Genomic DNA, 17,150 nt, shown 5'->3' with positions numbered 1-17,150 from the left:
GCGGGAGGTGGAGGGGGTGTCACGCAAACAGTCTCCGTATCGCAACCCCAAGCTGGCCACACCGGTTCCGGGAGCCGTCGCTTCACGGCGGCCGGTGGAGGTTTCTCGAGGAGTTGGTTTGAGAGGAATTCGAGGTGGAGCGTTCTTTGCAGTCCCTCACATTTCGAAAAATTATTGTCAGCCTTCCGCAGCCGCAATTTCTGAATTTCATAACTACGATTCCTACTTTGTACAGCTGTTATCCTAACTCACAACAATAGCTTCCACCCCTAAATTCCCATGAACACTTAATGTCCCATGACCTATTTTTATCTCTTTATTATTTACTGTCTTAAATTGCTACCAAGTGCTTCTCACAGGCAGGCGTATGTTTTGGCTGCTCCTGGAGGTCAGGGATGTGTCTTTACTGCCCATGTCCAGGCTGGACACGCAGAAGGTGGTTGTTAAATCCTCTACGAGCTCATGGACGGTTCCTCTCAGAGTCCTCTTTATCTTTAGTCCCTCCTTCTACTCCTGCCCCTTACTATTTGATACCCTTCCCAAGTGTCTTTCTTTCCTCCTACCAAGACACTTCACCTCTCGAGGGGATGGAGTGCACAAACGAGGGCATTAATGGATTTTTTCCTTCATATGCCTTGTCTTTCAAGAAGGGAGAGTATTAATTGGTTTTTAACTTCCCAGATCTCCAGATATGTTTTTCTGTTTCTCCCCACTCCCAACAACAGGTTAGCGATCTGTAGTTCCTGTCACAGTTGCAACCTAATAGAAAAAGCCACTCTATCCTCACTTTTTAAGTTAGTTCCCACAAGGTGAGATTTTTGTGAAAAAGGAAGAACAAGAAAGAAGGAGGAAAGACAGGAAGGAAAAAAGAGAAATGGAAGGAAGGAAGGAAGGAAGGAAGGAAGGAAGGAAGGAAGGAAGGAAGGAAGGAAAGAAAAGTCATGCTGTCAGAGGAATGACTGTGAAACAAGTGGACCACCTACACTGGGAGGAAGGGGAAAGAGGAGCTTCTTCTCTTTGTGTCCATGGTCTATTCTTAGTCTTCTCCGGCAGGAGCTTCAAACCTCCTAATTCTCCCTTTCCCTTAAAATTGTATATGTCTTATTTCTAGGCTCCCGTGAGTCACTCTGAGTTTGGATGTGGTAAGGATAAAGGGACAGAGCCAAACTAGGAGAGGCATTTATCTTGAGGTAATGAGTTTACTAATTTGGTATTTAATGTCGAGTCCTGCAAATTTGATAAAAATATTTGCTTTTTTCCTCCTTTTCTTTCTCCACCCTTGCCTCCCACCCCATTCCATTGCTGCTCATCTCCTGCCCGCCCCCCCACCCCCACCCCAGTGCAGCTTGAGGGTATGGAAGTTTCATAAATTTCACACCTGTGGCTTATTACTATATTATTAATAAAGTAATAGGATAGTAATTATGAAAGACTACAATTTCATTTTATTTCCAAGCAACCTTAAGCTATTTGCAGATCATTTTATTTGTCCTCATAAAAACTTTCTAAGGCACTTCCTTTTTTTAAGCAGGGAAACTGAGGAACAGAACAGGTCAGGAAAATGACTTGTCTAGCATCATCCAGCCAATCTGTGGGAGAGCTAGAACTGGATCTCCGCTATCCCAACCTCCAGGCTAGTGGTCTGACCACTAAACCACACAGCCTCTTTTTTTAGGGTTTGTTGGCTTGGTTTTTATTTATTTATTTTTACTTTTGCTCTGCCCTGCCTGCAACTGGAAGCTCCCAGATAAAAGAAGAGAATTTCAAGTCCAGGCTGAACATTTGACATCCTCTTATTTGTGGAGCGTTATCCTGGGACTTGGAGGGTGCTGCTGCTGGGATCTGTGTGGTGGAGCTGGGAACCAGCCCCAAGAATATAGCTTTGTTTGGGCATTAACCCATTTGCGGTTATAATAATGATAAGTTTCAGCACCAGTGGCGCCCGACTGTTAATGACTCAAAGAAAGCTAAATAAGAACAAGATGTCATCTCTGGAGCAATTTGTAGCTTTTTCCTACAGCTCCATCCCTTCCATAAAAATCCTAAGGACCCATATATTTAAAGTCAGTCTTCCACTCTTAATGTCTTCAGTCTATTGAGGAAGAAAAGGGTAGGAGGTTGCTAGACTAAGGCTTCAAGAAAATTTGAGGTTGCACAGAAATAACAGGTAGCCTTACTGGTGTTGGAATTACTGACTGTTTACATTTTTCTTCTTTATACTTTTATATATTCTCAAAATTTTCTATAATGAGCATGTATTATAACTTGAAAACAATAAATGACTTAAAAGTCTTTAAAATATATATGTATATTTTAAGTAGTCTCCACACCCAGCCAGCATAGATTCCAACGCAGGGTTTAAACTCACAACCCTAAGCTCAAGACCTGAGCTGAGATCAAGAGTTGGATGCTTAACTGACTGAGCCACCCAGGAACCCCTCTTTAAAATATTTTTAAAGCAGAAGTGACGACCTTCCAGATAGTATTTGTTTTTCCCAAGAAGGAACAGCTACTTTTAGATTTCTCTTCTGCTGCAGGGTACGTGATAACAGATTTTGGCCACACCTCAGTGGCAGAGGAAACTTTTTAGTGAAATATACACAACATGGATCTTAAGAAGAGTGGAAATACACAAGCATTGCTAAAGACCGGGGTAATTGTGACCCTGTTGGATGTTAAGGAAAGAAAAAAAAAAAGTCAGCTTTCGATTTAGATAGGTTTTCAGATTCTTAAATTGTTATAACATATTTCTGAGAATGTTACCTAAACAAATAATCATCCAGGTAAACAACTAAGAAGAAAATGTCACAATCCTGAATATAAGCAAGTGATATGAAATTGATCAAAGCATAGGGAAGGCATGAGATGTTAAAGTCATTACTACAACATAAGGAACAGAAACATCAAGCTCAAAGCAATCAGAAAAACACCCACAAGAGAGGATATATGGAGGGGCGCCTGGGTGGCGCAGTCGTTAAGCGTCTGCCTTCGGCTCAGGGCGTGATCCCAGGCGTTCTGGGATCGAGCCCCACATCAGGCTTCTCCACTAGAAGCCTGCTTCTTCCTCTCCCACTCCCCCTGCTTGTGCTCCCTCTCTCACTGGCTGCTCTATATCTGCCAAATAAATAAATAAAAAATCTTAAAAAAAAAAAAAAAGAGAGAGAGGATATATGGAGATGTCAGTTTATCACATTATAATTCCTAATTATAAGGAGAAAATTGATAGACATCTCTGGCTCTGCAAAGGACCTATGAAGAGACTTATAGGGAAGAAATTTCTCCCTGGAATTGTCTAGCTCCAGGAAAGCAAACGTGAAGGTACTAAATAGTTTTAAACTTCAAGGAAACAATAAGGAAAGAAAAAATGCGGGCTGAATTATTGCTACAAAATAGGTTCAAGAAACTAGGACAAGCTTTTATTGACTCATCAAGCAGAAAAGATGCTAAAGGCAAAGAAGCTACTAAGAAATGCAGGTCATGAAATTCAGGCTGAGCTCCTGGGCTCTTCTTAAAAGACTCATCTTCCATGAAAGCAAAGCAGACACTAAGTGTGATGCCAGTGTATGGGCTTAACATGTTTAAAGTGAAAAATGCTATCTACAGACAAGTCATTTTCAACCGCTGCAGGCCAACAACCCGGAGATTTGGGAGAATTTGCAAAGAAAAAAGAAATGTTCACAAACTCTCAGACAGTTAAAAATAACTAATGCATTACAAGAAAGTCGTTAAGAGGGCATGGCTTAAATTGAACGAGAGCTCAAAGGTGATTACAGACTTGTACCTTCTTGTTATATTATATTTTCAAATGCTGTAGAAAGAGTTGGGAATTATACTTTCATATAGTTTGAAAGGGAAACAGATTTTCTGATCCTTCTTGGTAGCCCACAAAAATTAGTTCTGCCTTCCTCTGTCCTCGAGTATGCACGTTGATAAGTATTTATGTCATTAAAAAAATTCTTTGAACTCTCCTACTAGATTGTGAGTTCCTTGAAGGCAGAGACAGCAGTCATTCATCTTTAAATTTCTAGTGCCTAACAGAATAAAGGCCTGTTAAATAGATTCTTTCCCCTCTGGATTAAAAACCTAGAAAATGAAGGCCATCCAATACTTATGATTTATGGTTGCCTCTAGGAACCAATTCATGAAATAAATTCATTAAACAAAAAGGCCAGCAAAATGCAAGACATCATTGAGAAGGGCATTAAAAAGCAAATAGAGGGGCGCCTGGCTGGCTCAGTTGGAAGAACATGCGACTCTTGATCTTGGGGTCATGAGTTCGAGCCCCATGTTGGGTGGAGATTACTTAAATAAATAAACTTAAAAAAAAAATCAAACAGAAAGCATTGGCATATCCTTCCTAGACCTAAATACTGTGTGTGAGAGATCACCGTATGTTAAGAAATGCCCAGAAAAAAAGCAACTAGCTCAACAAAAGGCCATACAGATAATGCTGCATGTGGACAAGCTAAGAGATTAGTTCAGGAGGATGAGAGGGAATATACGAGGAATCATTAAATAAACTTCAGATATGAATTGGAAGCTCCCAAACTTTAGAATCTTAGGACAAAAAGCTGCCGTCTCTGTGTCTATTTTTCCCCCAAGCCATCCCTAGATTGTTACAAGAGTTTATTGTTCTAAAACTCAAATCTGACCACGTTACTTCCTTACTTTAAAAGCGTTGCTGACTCACCATTACTAGGATGAAACAAAATTCCTAAACATGCAGACAATGTACATCCCTTCACAATCTGCTCCCAACCTACTCTTCCAGCCACCTTGCCAGTCACTCTTCCCTACGTACTTAATACTCCAGCCATACTTTCCTACTCATAATTCCCAAACGTACTGAGGTCTTTCCCACTGCCTTGCGTTGGTGTAAGTTCTTCTTTCTGCCTAGAATGTACCTCTCCCACATTTTCTGCCTAGTAAACTCTACGCATCCTATAAGACCTAGGCTAAATGGCATGACCTCAGGAAACTTTATCTAACTTTCCAAATAAAATAGGATAAAGGCGGTGAAGGAGAACAAGGCAACTTTAGGATGATAAGATGAGGTTTCTCTGACTCTGGGATGCTGAGCTGAGACCAGCCATGGAAGGGTCTGGAGAAACAGTATTCTAAGTAAAGAAGGCAGCTCATGCAAAAATTGGAAGAAATTGTAGCATGTTGCAGAGCTGAGAGAAAGCCAGTGTGGCCAGAGCAGAATGAATAAGGGGAGAAGTGGTCAAAGTAGCAGGCAGAGGCCAGGTCATTAAGGACTTTGAAGGCCACATGAGAAGTACAGATATTATTCCGAGTGCAATAGGAAACCATCAGAAGGTTTTAAGCCCAGTAAAGACATGACCTGATGTATGTTCCTTAAGAAGTCACTCAGGTTGCTGTACATAGAGAGAATGAATTATAAAAGGGCAAGTGTGGAAACAGATCACTTGCATAGATGCTTGGTTCGTGTTTGTTATTAAATGCGTGTTTATTCACTGATCCATTTGTTTATCCACCGTTCTAAATTTATCGTTGCTGCATATACTGAAATATTTGCTGCAAAGTCTCTACTTGCATATGCCAGATGTGTGAATATCAAGCTTTCAGGAGATAAAAATGTGCTTAGAAAGTCTCACTTTCCAGGGTGTGTGCCCCAAGTTAGGCCAGGAAATGGAATCAGCCATTGTACCCCAGACCCTATGTGAGTACAACTGCTAAACTGGAACATGAGAAGCATTGGCACTAGAAATGGTGGTGTGAAGGTTTGTGATTCAAGAAAATGCCAAGCAGACTCTTTCCTTATACTTTCCTTCCTCCCCCCCCCCATTCCCCTGTAGTAGCCCCCTGGACTTAGATAAAAGCATCCACTGCTAAACGTTAATGATACTTTCCCATAAATCCTCTGGACTCTTTCCTGGCTCAGGGTCTTTGCAAATGCTCTTCCTTCTGCCTCCACTTCCAGCCTGATGACTCTTACTCGGCTTAAGTGTCAGTGCCTCTGACAGACCTTCCTTGAATCCCCAAATCTAAATCAAGTCTCTCCTTTCATAGAACTCAGTACTTTTCCTTGAATGTCCCTATCATTTATAGCTTTAAATTCATTTGTGGGATCATTCTTTCAATGCCTCTGCATACCTGTGTCCCCTCCCAACCCTAACCATCAGACTGTAAGTTCCAGGAACCCAATATATCTGTTTACCACAGCCCCTACCTTGCCAGGAACATAATATGCCCTTAATAAATACTAAGTGAACAGATACTGGAAATAGGCCTCCCTAGGCGGAAGTGGCAGGTGTAGCCCTCCTTTAGCTACTTTAGCTGTGCTTTTTTCTTATTTTTCCTTCTACAGCTTTAAGAACTCTTTCCCTCTACTCACCCTGCATTAACAAGAAGGTGATTTTGGAGAGTAGATGGAGCAATTCTTTGCAGAGTCATGTTAATTTTTTTTTTTTAAGATTTATTTATTTGAGAGAGAGCATGAGTGGGAAAGGGAATCTCAAGCAGACTCTGTGCTGAGCTTGAAGCCTGACACGGGGCTCAACCTCACAACCCTGAGATCATGACCTGAGCCAAAATCGAGAGTCAGACGCTCAACCGACTGAGGCACCCAGTCTCCCCTCATGTTCTTAATCTTTTAAAGCAGGGTCTCTCAACCTCAGCACTATTAAAATGCAGGGTTGGATAATTCTTTGTTATATCATTCTTTGTGGGGAGGGATGTCCTGCTTATGGGAGGATGTTCGGCAGCATCCTTGGAGTCTATCCATTCATTGCCAAGAGCACCCCCTCTCAAAACTGTCTCCTGGGATTGCCCCATGTCTGCAAAATCACTCCTGATTGAGAACCACTGTTGTCTTTTTAAAAATATTTTATTTATTTATTTGTCAGAGAGAGAGAGAGAGAGAACACAAGCAGGGGGAGCAGCAGGCAGAGGGAGAAGCAGTCTCCCCGCTGAGAAAGGAGCCCGATGAGGGACTCCATCCCAGGCCCTGAGCCGAAGGCAGACGCCCAACCAACGGAGTCACCCAGGCGTCCCTGAGAACCACTGTTTTAAAAAGTGTAAAACTTCAGGCCTTTTACTCTTTCGGATGAATGATATCTAGAAATTCAGGTTGTTGAATGATGCCTAAGTTATAAGAGAATTCTTCCAACCCAACTGAATCAAAATAGTGCCCATTTCTATCTGGTTTCTGTAGCACTCCCTGTGTTTCCTTTGAAAAGGCCATTAGTGATGGTCTAATTCAGGGCAATATTCTGATCTTGGAAACTCAGTTCCCTGGGCTGTCCTAGAAGGATGAAGGAAGGGGTGGTGTTTCTGAGGAAACTAATGCCTCTGAGACCCCTCTGGAATTGGCAGTCCCCTACAACTTTTCTAGGGGCATGTCCCAAAGGACAATAAAAGGGAGACAAACAGCCCATTCTGGCATGCTTTTCAGGATCTCTCGCTCCAAACAAGAAAGTCTGAGAGGCCTGGTAAAAATAAATATGGCTTAGCACTCCTGGCATAAGAGCAGTTTCTGACAGCCAAGACTTAACTCACCCTAGGGGGTGACCCAGGCAGGGACTATGCATGAAGTTCGTTTCTACCCATTGATATTCCCAATGACTCAGAGCAGCCAGGGATGGCTCTGTGCACCAGAACCGTGCTGAACCACGGAGGAGGAGGCCTTGGGATGCACACACAAAATGCAGTCTCTTGAGCCTGAGTCAGACAGGGACAGCCAGCCTCCCCCTTCCTCCTCAATCCCAGAAAAACAACATAAATCATGCCTTCTGGAAAGAAACCTATCCTTCGCATACAGATGTTTATAAATTCTTAATCCCCTGACATTGAAAGTATGGTGACTGCCTGTCCTGGATTTTTGGGGACAAATGTATTCATTATACCACATGTCCTTAGTTTTCATGTGGAAAAAAATATGGTCTCCAGAATCGTAAGATCTTTCTCAACAGGTCAGAAAGCATAAACGGCGTATATTGAAACCCTGAGACCAACCAAGGCCGCATCATGAACATTGTGGGGGTGGGGGAGATGGGTGTTAGAATCAGCTTCTACTTTTCACTTCAGTCTCCTTGGATTTTAGGCTAAGGTGACGTAGGTCATCAAGGTCGACTGTCTTTCCTAGCAGTACGATCACATAAACCTGACCTGACTCGACTGCCGCCTTCAGTCAGCAAGAAGAACTACACACAGAGAAAATGCCTCACTATTAGTTACCATGGTGATGCTGGTTGAACCACATTTCATCTGTGTAAAAATTTCAGGCAGAACAGTATAGAGAAATAGTGGCCAAAGGAATTAACATTTCACTTTGTTGTTGTTGTTGTTGCTGTTGCAAAGTTCATGTTAGCTTTGGTCAAAGATGATAATAATTTGAAGTGAAAGCCTTTGCAACACTGAAAACAAGCAACGATGAAACGTCCACCTAGCCATTGGAGAAATCCCCTAATATCCACTTTGCACTATACCAAATTGCTTTCCCCTCAGCTGACATGGAGCAATTGGGTCTTCCTGACACGATTTACGAGTAAGAGGAAAGTGGCTTAATGAGATTGCAAAGATCCAAAGTCAGGGAATGTTGGCATCCCAGCTTGGAGGGGAAACTAGTAATCGGACCCTAAAGAAGTTGGGGGCTTGGACAAAAGTAACAAGACAAGATTCAAGCAAAAAACAAAATTAACTCATGTTATTAATACACTCTGGGGAGAGCAGAGACCATGAAGCTAAGACAAGAGAGGAGTTTCTAACTTTCTGCAGCAACAGGAAAGTTAAATACTGCTGTAAGGCCCTACAGACGGAAGCCTGGAGGAGACTCCGGTCTCTGGGAAAGCGCAACTACAAGTAAAGACTTACTTCCTTACCCCCTTCCTTCCTTGCCAGGATCAGAAGGTCAAAAAAGGTGAAGAGGGTAACAACGCTGATTTACAAAGACAGCGAGGAGGAACTATGTCTGGGTCAATTCTGGACGTCTGAGCTGGGGCGACAGGACCCAGACAACCACCTCAGGAAATGAGTAAATGAAAAGGGGAGGTCGTGGAATTATTTAGCCCTAGAACAGCGCTGCCTAGACTGGGGTGGGGGGTGGAGCAAGAAGAAAATCTCAGAAAAGGAATTTTGACAGTGAGAATGCTAGTTAAGATACAGCACTCCAGGCCCCCTGACGTCCCTTGTTTGATGTTAATAAAGACCTAGAGGATTATGCATTAGCAAGCCTTGCGTATTCTGAGACATCAATAAAGTCTGGACTTGGGGCTGGTAGGGGGGCCGGGGTCACGTCCAGGCGACCTGGGTCAGCCCGGGTACTCCTCTCTGGCGCTGAGGACAGTGAGAGGGATCGAGAGTTGCCGCTGGGATAATGTTTTAAGTTAGGGACATTTGAGCAGTAGTAATGGGGACACGGAGGGGGGCTCTCTCGAGGACTAGGAATGTGGGGGCGGCCTGAAGAGGAGCGGGGCCAGCGCAGGAGGCGCTGGCGGGTGGGGGCCGGGGACCGGGGACCGGGGGGCGGGGGCCGAGGGCGGGAAGGGGCCGGCCCGGCGCTGGGGGCGGGACCAGGCGCGGTGGCGGTGGCGGGGGCTGCGGCGCGGGGGGCGGGGCGGCCTGGCCCGGGACACCCCCTCCCGGTCCCCTAGCGGGGCGGCTTCGGCTCCGGCAGCACTGGAGGCAGCAGCGGCCGTAGGGCGACTTGCGGGGCACGCCCGCCGCCGCGGACCGGGACGCTTCCCCTCCGGGACCCTCCGCCGACTCCCTCCGCCGCACCGTCCCGCGGGAGCCGGCGGGACCCCCGGCCGGCAGGGAGCGCCGGCGGCGGCCGCAGCACCATGAGGCGGCCGTGGGGCGCGCTGCTGCTTGGCGCCCTGCTCTGCGCACACGGTAAGCGGCGCCGCCGTGCCCGCGCCGCCCGGCCCGCCGGGAAAGTTTGTCCGTGGGTCCGGCCGCTGCAGGACTCACCTCCCGAAAACCGGGCGGCGCGGGCTGGGGCCTGAGACCCCGCGCCCTCACTCCAAGCCGTAGCCCTGAGCGTGCGTGCCGGTGAGGAGCCGGAGCTCCCCCAGCTCTTCCAGCCCTAGAGGGGCGGCGCTGGAGGAGCTCCCCGGCTCGGCTCTGGGCCGGGCTCAGGAAGATCCGAGGCTCCCGCTCGCCTTCCCTCGCCTCTCTTTGAAGAACTGAGGGCTGCTTCCCTTTCAGGTTAAGACAGGGTCTCTGTGTCCTTGGTGCGAATGAATGTGTGCGAAGAAAGGGAGGCGGGGAAGGACGGTCGCGAAACCATAAATTGTAAAAAGCCCTCTTTGCAGGGACTGGGGGTCTCGGGCGGATGGCGGAGCGGGGCCCCCAGTGGAATTGGAATGCTGGGGTTCTGGGGATGCCTCTACTCGGGGAACAGTTCGTCGGACTCCAAACCTTGCTCGCACTGAGGGTCTTTGGGTACTGCTTGCTCGCAGCATCTCCCCTTAGTGGTGTTTTGGGTTCCCTCTCCTGGCTGCGACCAATCAGCTTCCTGCCCTGGATCCTTCCCGGTGGTGGGGGCGGGAGGGGGGGGGGAAACCGGGTTGGAAAAGAGGCAGAGGAGGGACACAGGGAAGAAACTGCTGGAAGGCTCCCGCAGATCCGACCTGGCCGGAGTAGTGGGACGGGGGGCGGGTTTCTCCGAACATCAGAAGGCAGCCTCCCGGTCGGAGCGGTGACCCTCGGGGGAGCTGGACGGATGGCAGCAGAACGGCTGCTTCATCTGCTCCTTATTAATAACTTGTTTGGTGCCCGTGCTGAACTGTTGTGTGTGATTGGGGCTCCAGTGGAATCTCTCCACAGCCGCCTAGCAGCGAGAGTGTACCCCGTGATTTAGCAGCTTCCTCTAGTTTGTGCCCAAAGATCAAAGAAGTTTGATCTTTGAACCCCAACCCTGTTCACCCGGGGGGAGATCCGAATCTTCGCGTTCCCGCAGCCCGGGTGAGGGGGTGGGGTTCGGAATGGAGGGGTCTCTAGACCCTGGCCTTGCTCGCACCGGTTCTTTCTTTAGCGTGCGGGAGCTCGTGTGGAAAGAGTGCCGATTTCGGAACTTGCCTGGCAGGGCGTGGAGATGCCTGGGCACTCGTTTTAAAGATTGGTTTACCTCCCAAATCCAAAACAGAGTTCTCGGGTCTGTTATTTAAACCGGCCGTGGGTTTTAAACGCCTTTTTCCATGCCCTCTCTAACGCCGACTGAGCTCTTTTCTCTCCGCTCTCCGTTCTCCCTCTCCGCGTAGTAGCCTGGCGGAGCCACGTTCCTCCTCGCACTGCGCTCTCCCCCTCCCCGGCTCTCTCCTAGAAGGTTATTTGTAGCCTCTTTGGCGTGTCGGGACAGCGGCCCTACTGGGGTAGGAATGTAGCTGCTCTTCCCACCACATGGGCCCCTTAAAGGGACAGCTATGCTTTTTGGGGGGTTTCCCCCTTCGGGTTGCAGGAGAAGGGGATGGAACTTTCCTCTCGGCCCCCTGGAGGAAGTTTTGAAAAAGATCAAGGGAAATGGCACGGCACTGAGAAAAAAGAAAAAAAAAAAAAAAAAGGCTAAAACGGATACCAACAAAACCAGAGAAGAGATTGTCGCCTTCTACCCTAGAGATAGGGGAGCTGGAAGGTTCTGGGCTGACACTGGCCAAGAGGATTTTATTGCTCCAGAGCTGTCAAAACTGCATACACTACATCAGCACTGAGAATGGAGGTAGAAAATTGTATTTATTTAATGTTTCACAGAGAAAGGATGGGAGGGTTCTTGGTAACTCTTTTGGGTTTTTTTTAAGGATAAAAACTTTATTTTTTAAAAGATTTCATTTATTTATTTGAGAGAGAGAGCACAAGCAGGGGGAGGAGCAGAGACAGAGGGAGAAGCAGACTCCGTCCTGAGCAGGAAGCCCCTCGCTGGGCTGTATCCCAGGACCCTGAGATGGTGACCTGAGCTGAAGGCAGACCTGTAACCGACTGAGCCACCCAGATGTCCTGAGGACAAAAAGTTTAATAGAAACTTCTGAGCATGGGAGACTTTCTGTGTGCATGTGTCAGGATATTCAGTGGCAGGAAGATCTAAACCTCCCCTAGCCTGATACTGAACCATCCATCCTTGGAGCAAGGTCTGGGGGAGGTTGGGGGATGTGGAGAGAGGACAGATTTTTGGTTCACCAAGGAGACTGAGCAGTTGCTACACCAGAAATATCACCAAGAGGGTCCCTAACACGATGTTCCAGGGGCTCAGGGAGAAGACAGTGTTTTATAGTATGGATGCAATACAGTAAGGTTTAAGGTGCTTATTTGGATGCTGTTAGTCCTGTGGGCTTTTCCTAGAGCCTATGTGTTTGGCCTTAAACTACATGACACTCCAACCTTAAAGATTTTGTTAGGAAACTTGATTGCTGCTGATAGCCCTGGGTGTCTTTCTCCTGAGGGTTGAGGTGAGGCCTCAGATAGTTGACCACTGTTGGAAGAGTAGAAACTACGTTTGTCTTGGAGAACTCTTCCAGGTAAGCAAAAAGTTGAAAATTCTGCCCAGGTGCTTAGGTAGATAGAAGGCTATTTCTGAGGTTGAGTGCAAAAGAGTAGAGCTGAGACTGGTCTCCTTTCCATTTGGCTGTTGTCATGGTGCTTGGTTGACCTTGTCCCTGATCTTGTTGGACTTGTGAAAGATGCTTGGCTTGTCACTGATTTTGGATTTCCTCTTCTGTCCCCTGTTGAATATCAGATAACATCTTTGGGACTGGCACATGGTATTAAGAATGACAGGTGCAAGGGAACCAGTCTGGTTATGTCTGATACAGAGCACGTTGGGCATGTCCATCTTCTGGGCCAGCAAAGAACACAGAAGGTCACAGAGGACAGGGTATTTTATAGGTCTTTGCTCACTCTTTCTACTGATTGGCTGCTGATCTTGATCACTAAGAAGAGGAAAAATAGGAAGGATTGGCTATGTTGCTTCTCTTTGAAGAGTAGATCAATATTAGGGGCTTCCTGGATAGGGAATTTGGGGGACGACTTTAAGAAGAAGACTTGTCTTCTTTTAATGATCGGGCACATCTCATAATTATGAGACGGTTCCATGCCCTTGGTCGAGTAAGTCTGTTAAAGCCTGTTCCAGCCACAATCTACATTCCTTGATGAAGCCTAGCCACAAGTTTTGCCACAGTTGCCTAGGCATGGGGCATCTGGGCCTCAGACTGTGTCTGAATTACCATCGCCTCTTCAGCAGGGGAAGTCCTTCTCCCCTTCTCAGCCTGGTGGGATTCCGTGTCCCAGGAAAGACTTCCCACTGACTGGTTGGCTGGCAGAGCCCGGGTTTGGCCCTATAAATAGCTCTGAAGAATGCCTGCGCTTGCTGCTCTCCATCCAGCTTAGAGCTGACAGGGTCAGGTTCTTTCACCCAGATACACTCAGGAGCATTCCCTAAATTGGGCTCTGCACCCATTCATTTGTTCGTTCATTCACCAAACACACATTTGCCAAGCTCTAGTCTTAATCACCACGCACATAGCTCAGTGATTAAGCAGCACAGGCCTCCCTGGGTTTGAATCTCGGCCTCAGCACTTCTTGGTGACCGCGTGCAGAATGCCCAATCTCCCTGAACTTCAGGGTTCTTATCTGTAAATGGGGGGAGAGCTGGAGTAGTAATAAATTCTCATGTAAGAATATTATAAAAATTAAATGAGATAATAGTACATTCAAACCATTCAACACAGACTATTCTGTTACTGCAGGCTTGGATAAATGTTAGCAGCTTGTTAGCAAGTTTGCAGGAGTCGATTAGAGATGGTTCTTACCTTTGGACTATGGGAGCCAGGTAAACAAATCATTATACTGTAGTGTCATGTGCTAAAATGGAAGGTCAGCCCTTCATTCATTTCAGCCCCTTCTTCCCACCCCCCACCTTGAAAATCTAATGAAACCTAAGCATAGTTCCCCTCCAGTCCACACTTCCAGAAAGGAGATCTGTTAAGCTATACCATGAGTCTAGGGAGCCCACACCACCTTAGTTCTCCTGGGAGAGATCCCAGGGTTTTCCTCTGGGAGCTTCCTTGTTAAAAGAAAGCTCCGTGGTCAGGGATGAGGCCAGGCATCTCACTCTAAGGTTGCCATGACCTGGGGTGAGAGGTGCTGGCTGAGGTCTCTTGTAGCTGGAACAGTTTAGAATTCCAAGCTCTCCCTCCCACTGGCCTGGGAAAGGAGTCAGGCCCCAGAGCTCATAAGGTAGTAATTGCCCCAATTTGGGGGCTGGGCCATTGCAGCGCCGCAGTCTTCCTTCATGACTACCGTCTTCAATCAGGAATCCTGTCAGTGTGCAGGGATAATTGATGTGAGTCTCAAGCCCATGACTCGCCCCCACCCCCAACCCCTCCACCCCAAAGTTTGACCCCTGTTGTCTCTTTGTTTCTTCCTTTTAAGTTGGTGCCAGTGATGTGATGTTTTTGGGGGCTGTGGAAAGTTGACCGTAACCAAGAGCAGCCGGTAAGAAGAGCTGATTTGCTGGCCTTCCTGGCAGTCGGTTGACTCCATTTTCTGGTCTGCATTTTTGATTTAGCAAGAAGCAAACATCTTAGGTACCCTTGGGCACCTCTTTACGCTCTTCCGAGCAAACTTCATTCTTTCACTGCACTTAGGCATTCCCAGAGCTGAGTGGATTGACTGTAAGCGTCCCTATCACTCATTCCCTGCTCATTCAGGTCAGAGTGAGGCAGGGCAGGGCTCTGCCTGAGACCCAGCTGGGGAAAGCCTCACTGGGACTTGCTGCAAGCCCTGACTTGGCCTACAGGAGCTCCCCCCTCACCTCTGCGCAGAGCCAAGGATCTGAGCTAGGAGCAAAGCCGGAAACAAAAGACTGGGAGCAAACCTCCCATCTGGCTGGGAGGCAGTCGACACAAAGGTGCTGCTGCATAATTTATCAGCAGAGGTTTTCTGGGGCGGGGAGGCTCTGGGCTCAAGGCAGAGCCTTTTTGGAGGAGAGGGACCCTGCTCCTGTCTGGGTGTAGGCTCAGGCAGGTACTGAGTAGGTTACTGAGTAAGACACCTGATCAGCATGTGAAATAAAGCTTGGAGATCGTAAGTGCCTCTCCAAGCTCAGCAGCTCCATTTCCTGCCAGGCCTGCCCAGGCGGGGGAGGGGGGGTGAGGGAGGTGCTCCAAATGTTCCTTTGGTTGGCCCCAGCCTTGGGAGCCTGACTGCCACCACCTTTTGGGCATGAATGAGGACAAGAAATAGTTTCTATGTTGGGTCGACTACACCCTTCTGGTGACCAAATACAGACACGACATTATAATATCCATAAGCCTAGCAAATAAGAAAGGGGAGTTCTCTCCTCTTTCCACTCCCCAACCCTACCACACCTCAGGCAGTTTAAACAAGAAGTTTCAACTACAGGTTCAGAGAGGCGGTAAAAGCAAATGGTTCTGAAATGCATCTCTTCCAAATAAGAATTTCTGCTCTTCTGGGAAGAATCGATGGTAACCATTTTTTGCATCACAAACTGGTATGTGTGGTCTAAATGATACAAAGGTACTTCTGGGGTAGTTAACGTTTTAAAATCTTTTGCTATCTCCCTGGCACTGTGGTATTTATGGTGTGTTATCCCATTTACCCCTCACAGTGTCCTGATGAGGTAGGTACTGTTAGGTTCCTGTCTTACAGATAGGAAACTAAGGCTCAGAGCAGTTTATGTCATACAGCTAGTGAGAAAGTGTCCCAGGATTTGAACCCAGAGCCTAAGTTGTTAAGCCTCTAACCCATACAACCCCTCAGTGTGGAATATTTTATATCCAAGCTATAACAAAAGATCTAAGTTGGGACTACCTATATTATATCTTAGATTGACTTCCCCTCTCTGTTTTTAGTCTTCATTTTCTCATGGATTCTCAGTGCATAAAGAATAACTTCTCCATGCTTTTGATGGAGGGAGGCTTTATTTATTTATTTATTTATTTATTTATTTATTTATGGGGGCAGAAGGAGAGGGAGAGAGAGAATCTTAAGCAGGCTCCATGCCCAGCATGAGCCCGACATCGGGCTCGATCTCATAACGCTGAGATCAGGACCTGAGCCGAAATCGAGAGTCAGACACTTAACGGACTTAGCCAGCCCCCCAGGCGCCCCAAAGGGAGGCTTTAAAAAGCTCCCAGGAGGAGAAATGAGGTTTCTTGCTCTCGTGAAGCCATGTATTACAGTGCGGACCTTGTGTTTTGAGAGGTAGGGGGAGAAGAAAGCAATATTTTGAGCAGCCCCTTATAGAGCACAGCCACATTCAAGCCCTGTTGGATTTGTGAAATCTGTTGACTGAGCTGCTGCGCAGAGTAAGTACACCTTTGAGGACCTGGGTGGGGACAGCCTAGTATCATAGCTACATTACTGGGTTGAGAGAGGATATATCTAGGTGAAGATGACGGGCTAATACCAACAACAGTAATAGCTCCTTACTGGGTACTTCATAGGTATTATCTCATTTAAACGTCCCAGCAACCCTGTGAAAGAGGTACTATTATTACCCCCCTTTTACAATAGAGGAAGCTAATCCATTTCTGAATTGCTCTGTGATTTAGGTTCTGAATGCTCTTTTCTATGCTTGCCTCCTAGGAATTTGTTGATGATAAGCAAGGCAAGGGTAAAGGATACTATGGGCGTCGAGCTCCTCCAAAGAAAGGCACTGATGCAGGGCTCTCGCCACAGTACTCTCGTCCACCTCTTCCCGTGGTCATTCATGTCACCAGCTCAACTCAGGGGGTGGCATTGCAGCTTGGCCCACAGTTTGGGTTTTAGACACCTCGAGCCCTGAAATAGCGGGGCTTAATTGTGGGGTTGCTGGATAAGACAGTTGTGGGTGAGTCCAATTCTATCATAGTAATAGCAAGAGCTGTCGTTTACTGAGAGTCTAGTATGTGCCAGGCATTATGCTAAGTGCTTTTTATGAATTAACTAATTTAATTCTAATAATGTCCATGTGAGGTAGGGGCTATGTTTATCCTGATTTTCCTGATGAGCAACTAAGGTATAAAGAGATTTAAATAACATGCCCAGGGGCAGACAGCCAGGAACTAGCTTCGTTTTGTTCCCATGCTCTTAACATTATGCTCTCCTGCCTCATTACTTAGAAGACTCATCATTACGAACTTCTTTTCCATGGTTAAGAGGGGCAAGAGAGAGGGGTGCCTGGGTGGCTTAGT

The 17,150-nt window shown here is 46.9% G+C and overlaps 1 protein-coding gene across 1 annotated transcript in view; it reads left to right on the top strand.

Annotated features, from left to right (window-relative positions):
• The first annotated feature begins 9,619 nt into the window (after window positions 1-9,619).
• LRP4 (LDL receptor related protein 4) overlaps window positions 9,620-17,150 on the top strand; it is a 48,300-nt gene continuing 40,769 nt past the window's right edge. The window contains exon 1 of the mRNA XM_045786547.2: window positions 9,620-9,855. Within this exon, the coding sequence (XP_045642503.2) occupies window positions 9,804-9,855 (52 nt within the window). The 5' untranslated portion in view covers window positions 9,620-9,803. The remainder of the gene's footprint in view (window positions 9,856-17,150) is intronic.

The sequence above is a fragment of the Ursus americanus genome, chromosome 24 (genome assembly GCF_024610735.1).
Source record: "Ursus americanus isolate L20-20 chromosome 24, mUrsAme1.1.p, whole genome shotgun sequence".
Classification (NCBI taxonomy): Eukaryota; Metazoa; Chordata; class Mammalia; order Carnivora; family Ursidae; genus Ursus; species Ursus americanus.
Note: the sequence above shows the minus strand (reverse complement) of the source record. Positions and strands in the feature narration are given on the sequence as shown.